At 42.9% G+C, this 5,565-nt stretch overlaps 1 protein-coding gene across 5 annotated transcripts; it reads left to right on the forward strand.

Annotated features, from left to right (window-relative positions):
• Positions 1–1,316: 1,316 nt before the first annotated feature.
• LOC147453419 (staphylococcal-like nuclease CAN1) lies at positions 1,317–5,241 on the forward strand. Of its 5 annotated transcripts, none has more exons than XM_086515601.1 (9): positions 1,317–1,804; positions 2,096–2,151; positions 2,523–2,712; positions 2,800–2,964; positions 3,322–3,530; positions 3,598–3,657; positions 3,751–3,910; positions 4,232–4,300; positions 4,876–5,241. In XM_086515601.1, exons 1-9 carry the CDS (start codon positions 1,628–1,630, stop codon positions 4,966–4,968), a joined length of 1,179 nt encoding a protein of 392 aa, XP_086371727.1. In that variant the 5' UTR covers positions 1,317–1,627; the 3' UTR covers positions 4,969–5,241. The 5 variants fall into 5 exon arrangements, with proteins under 5 accessions (XP_086371727.1, XP_086371725.1, XP_086371726.1 ...); XM_086515602.1 differs by having other exon boundaries at positions 1,318–1,804; positions 2,523–2,637; XM_086515603.1 differs by having other exon boundaries at positions 1,319–1,804; positions 2,523–2,637; positions 3,322–3,512.
• The last annotated feature ends 324 nt before the right edge of the window (positions 5,242–5,565 follow it).

The following is a 5,565-nucleotide window of genomic DNA, read 5'->3' on the forward strand; positions in this document are numbered from 1 at the left end:
GCTTGGCCTTTTATTATGAAATTCTTCTAAGTAGGCTTAGGCTTATGTAGGCCATAGTGAATTTTCACCTTGTTTTAAAAAGTTGCTTGTCTTTCATTCTTACCCACTCACTACATGTCTTTATCTTCCACTCTTTTTCGCTTGCCAAAGGTCTTAGTGCACTATGGGTGAAGGTCGTTCGATTTTCATTGCTTGACAATTGTCCAAAGAGGCCTTAAAAGTCTTGTGGATAAAAAAACATGCGTCTTTTAAATGCTATTTTCAAAAGTTGCATTCACCTTTTTGGATTAAAAAGTGTATTCCTATGAGGTATTGATACAAAAATTTATTTTATTATTTTGTTTTATTATGTTTATTAAAGATATATATTTTTAAAGAAAAAAACACTAAAATATATTTGTGTTTTAAATTTAAACTTTATTGTTTTTATTTTACTTCTTTTGCATTTTATTTTTTGTCAAAATGTTGATATGCAATATGCACCTTTCTATCAGCTGGTACCCAGTAACCTCTAGATAACCTGCCTAGATCCCCCCTCCCCCCCCCTTTCCATGTCAACAGAGAGAGAGAGAGAGAGAGAGAGAGAGAGAGAGAGAGAGAGAGAAGAGTGTGCTCTATGTAGGCCGCCCCCCGTGCTCCTCCCTGGCACCCTCCCTCTTGCTGCTTCCCACTAGCTCATCGAGACTGCCTGCACACACAGTGCGAGGCCTCGCTTCTCCCTCCCTTTGCTCTGCCCTTCCCAAAATCCTCGCCTGTGCACAACACTCAGCACCCTCGTGTTTAACAACAGCCAGAGAGAGAGAGAGAGAGAGAGAGAGAGAGAGAGAGAGAGAGAGAGAGCCCTGTTGTTCGCAAGACACACAGACACAAAGAGAGACTCTCTCCTGTTGTTCACAAGGCGCGTGCACGCACACACACACACACACACACACAGACACACACACACACACACACACACACACAGAGAGAGAGAGAGAGAGAGAGAGAGAGAGAGAGAGAGAGAGAGAGAGAGAGAGAGATTCTCTAGACGTCCTTCGACTTTCGAGAACGAGAGAGGTTTGTTGGCATCACACAGGGAAGAGAGAGAGAGAACAGTGGCATGCTGGCCACTTGTGTGTGTGTGTGAGAGAGAGAGAGACAACGAAAGACTTGAGCCCTCCAATTCTTCTCTCGTTGTTGTTTGAATTCTACGTAATTCAGGCATTTGACTAGACATACAAAATCATACATTTTTATATTAAAACACAACAAAAATTCCATAGGATTATTTAAACTGACTCTCCTTCGTTTCCTCTTAACTTACCGCCTTCTCACCTTGTTGCACTTTAGAGTTAGAGAGAGAGAGAGACATTCTAGCTAACGTTGCGTGAGCCTGAAGTGCGCTTGATCAAATGGGCGACTCAACAGCGAGCAACCAATCTGGGAATCCCAGAGAGCTCCCGCTTCCCGCATTTGCTGCCTTTGTGGAGCTTCATTTCTTGGAGGTGATGAAATTTGCGCATTCCGAGTGGAATAGCACGGATCTTGCCTCTTTTCACTTCGTCCAGATCCTCGTCTCCATCACAGGAGAAAGTTGACCGCAGATCCTTCGTCTAAATGCCCATCACTACGACTGCATCATCAAGTTATGGGCAACATTCTCAGAAAACTCTGTGGTTCTGAGAATTACGATAACACTGTTGGACAGCATGGAGCTCCCCTTGCTTACCAGGCTGCTCCTTTGGGACCTCATGGGGTGTCTGTGGAGACCGTTGGATTTGCAGCCCTAGCTCGTGACCTCTTCCAATTTGAACTCACGCACGAGGTAACCATGTCATGAACGTACAAGTACCTCCTACGGTACGTGCGTGAAGGCTCTGGGCATGTAAACAGCATACAAATGGCGTTTGGTTTGCTTACAAAAAATATGAACCTAACTGCGTGTTTATACTGCAAAGCTGTTTGTTTGTCGATTTGGTGTATATAGGCATACGCCGCTTTGCTTGATTCCTGCATGTTTAGCATGCGTATTTCCCACAAAAACTACTGGTGGGCTTGCAAGCAACTAGATTTGTGGCAATCTAAATGATGATAAAATTTTTGCTTGTGGTTGAAGGTGCCTGAAGGCCTTGACAGTTATGTTCAATCATCGAAGGCTGCTCAAACAAAATGGTATGTCCTTTGCGACGGCACACACAGGATTTTCAATTTCTGCTATATAGTGCTTGTATTCTTCAAAGGAAAGTTATGGTTCACAAGGCTGTAATGGCTGATAGGAATGGGGTAGTACAATTTGATAGGTACTTCCTTACAGAGCTCATATACTCCATTACTCCTGTGATATGCACGAGAATAACTAAAATGGCTTTCAAATTGGAGGATTAGTCTCCACCCTTTGATGCGGGCTCTAATTGCATATTTGCATTACGCTTTACTGACCTTTTTATGGGGTACAATGTATGATTGGTCAAAAACAGAGCTCAGTAGGGAGGGTGAGCCATCATCCAAATCATTTTTATCTATGGAAATGATTGTAACAATAGGTACGCTAAGCTTCATACAGCTTGGAAAACAGCCAACCCACCTCCGAGCAATACTGAAGAAGCTTCCCAGCTTGTCTTGCAAGTACTGAGGGGGCATAGGAAAGCTGATGTGGAGGTGAAGATTGAGCTTAATCTTGATTCAGCAAATACTTCTGTTCAAACAACTTGCAAATGCGTGACACTTTGCTTTGTTAGTTTTATCTTGCTTTCTGATTATCTACGGACACACAAAAGGAGTTTGTTTGCAAAGCATTTCATGAGGATGGTGGCATTGCAGGGTTTTTTGTCATTTTATGGTCTCGGCCCATCACCTGCTTCAGCGGTTGCTGTACCGGCTCCCTCTGTAGTTGTGCCTGCCCCTGCAGCAGTGGTGCCGCCACAAGTGGCTGTAGCTGTTGGACCTTGGCCGAAAGGTGTGCAGTATGAGCTGCACACTCTCCCTGTATGCTCACTACAACCTCTTCCATCGCACCGCTCTTTCTTCTTTGTCTGTTTTCTTGTGCAAGTTGAGCCTCTTATAGTCCATAAGTTCAGATTTTTCTGACCTTATGAAGGTATATGTATATCCCCCCCCCCCCCAAAAAAAAAAAAAGACACGCGCACACCACCCTTTTCATTTTGGGTAGTACTGCATATTACTGGTGGGAACCTCAAAAGTGAGGCAAAACCTAAAAGAAAAAGGAGGATGAAGAAGGAACTGGAAAGACTACATATAATTAGAAACATGCTTGCACACACATGGAACGATCAGGGTCTTTGAATTTTGGATGGTACTTTGATAATGCTTTTCTGTGACTAGGTGGAGGGTGGTAGTGCTACTGATGGAGACACTCTCACAGTTTATGTTGATGCAAGCAATGAAGCAAGAGAAGTGGCAGCTGTTCCTTTACCTGTTCAAGATGCATTGGCAAGGTGGAGAACAGCCAGGTGGCAGAACGACAACAAGACAGCTGACTTGGTGCAAAAGGAGATAAAAAAAGCTGGTTACAAGTACCATTTCCTCCACAGGTTTAAACTTATGAGATGGCCTTAGTAGATAACATACTTCTCAGTTTGTTTGCTTAATGTTGTGCAGAGTGGTTGACTCAAAAGATGGCAGTGGTACAATTGCGCGGAGGTATAAAGTAAGGTTACGGTAAGCTTCTTCTTCTCACAAGTCTAGTGATGGGCTATGTTTGGAACCTCTTTTACTGGAGACTTGCTTGGTATGATGACTGTGGCCACACAGGGGAATAGATGCGCCAGAAAGTAGCATGCCCTTCGGCCCTGAAGCAAAAGCAATGCTGGGAAGCCTCGTAGAAGGTCAAGCGCTACGCCTCCTTGTGTATACTGTAGATCGATATGGGCGGATTGTTGCCGATGTTTTCTGCAACAAGGGATTTGTTCAGGTTAGCTTCCTGAAGCAGTCACTTTCCAAAATGTGTACCATATCATATGGGTTAAGAGAGACGGTTATAGCTACTTCAAAAATGTTTACTTAGTGTATACATTAGAGGGGGGTGAGGGTTTTCAAAGACACCCATAGTGCAAATATAGATGTATGCAGGGGTATTATTATTAATAATCTCTTGAATGCAGGTGATGTAGGGAACTTATAGTGAGTGAAAGCCCTAGGATTAGCTTTCTTGGTGCTTTGTAACTTGCATTCATGGATTCAGCGAGTTTGCATGCATCTCGAGTGACATGCCTGGCGTTTTCATATTTCTCAGGAGATTCTTTTGAAGAATGGAGCATGCTGGCACTATATTGCATATGACAAACGACCTGAGCTGTCAAAGGTATGAGTTTCTTTTTGAGTTAGTTGCGCCAATAATTTGCTGTTAGTCGTGTCAGAATTGAGCCATGATTACAGAGTTAGATCGTGTTATTCCCTGCTGTGGCCCTTTCTTGGAGGGCTAGGCACAGCCTTTTTGCCATGGCTGTCCTACTTAATGGAGTTTTTAACTCTAGGGCACAATCTTTACCCCGGTGCATTTACTCCTTACCGAAGCTACATGCGCCACACACGCATGCACACATTTTGTATGTGTGAATTTGTGTATGTGTATCGATGCATGTGTATATATGGGGTGTATGTGTGTGTTTTGATCATGCAGAAAAGGGGGTGATATTGTGTGGTCTATGCAACTCCAAAGAATGTAGATTCCACATGGCTGCATGAAAGTGATCTGTTTCTTTCCCCCCTTACAATAGAAGCATCAAAGGGCTAAATATGAACAATTTGCATAAATGAGAGTTGGCTCACTATATGAGTGCAGTCCTTGTCCACTCTTTGGTCATCTTGTATCATTCTACCTCTATAGTTATTGTGTGTGAGAGAGAGAGAGAGAGAGAGTGAGTTTTTAAATGACAGTGGGAAGATGAAGCTCGAAGCAGAGGACTAGGCTTATGGGGTGAACCCAATGCGGTGAAACCTTGGGAGTATCGCAGAGATAAGAGAAAATAGGGATCTTCTTTGTTGTAAGATTGTTGTATTTGTAGCTCTCAAAACAAAAGTTGCTATTTGCATTAGGTTACATATACACACATTCTTACTTCATCGAGAAAAGTAGCCAGTGCATTAGGTTACATACACAGTCTTACTTGGGCTCAAAGGCTTCTATCAAAGCATATTCTTACATTAATTGAATTATTACAAGATGTTCAACGTTTGAAGACTGGATAAAATTTAAGATTGGTGGTCCACTTGAGTTTTTGAAACTAATCTACTTTTATGCAATATCTCTCTCTCTCTCTCTCTCTCTCTCTCACTCACTTTGTATCAGATCCTCCACATCGTAACTTTTTGGTCTCATAGGTCACTTTGGCCTTTTGAAGATGTTAATATAACATTTCAATCTCTCTCTCTCTCTCTCTCTCTCTCTCTCTCTCTCTCGCTCGCCCGCCCCGTACTTCATTGTGGATGATAATAATCTCTCTTGGGTGTGGGTGTGTGTGCGCACGCTTAACCTTTCTATCACCCAAGTGTGGTAGATTGGTTATGCCATTTCCCTCTAGAATAACATGTCCTCTCTCTCTCTCTCTCTCTCTCTCTCTCTCTCTC

Source organism: Adiantum capillus-veneris, chromosome 7 (genome assembly GCF_014529385.1).
Source record: "Adiantum capillus-veneris isolate H3 chromosome 7, ASM1452938v2, whole genome shotgun sequence".
Taxonomy (NCBI): Eukaryota; Viridiplantae; Streptophyta; class Polypodiopsida; order Polypodiales; family Pteridaceae; genus Adiantum; species Adiantum capillus-veneris.

Excerpts from the sequence above, each read along its gene's own strand:
- LOC147453419 (XM_086515599.1), top strand. The coding sequence starts at position 1,628 with ATGGGCAACATTCTCAGAAAACTCTGTGGTTCTGAGAATTACGATAAC. Across the intron at positions 3,911-4,231 it reads GCAACAAGGGATTTGTTCAG|GAGATTCTTTTGAAGAATGG; the intron begins GTTAGCTTCCTG and ends CATATTTCTCAG. Across the intron at positions 4,301-4,875 it reads AACGACCTGAGCTGTCAAAG|TGGGAAGATGAAGCTCGAAG; the intron begins GTATGAGTTTCT and ends TTTAAATGACAG.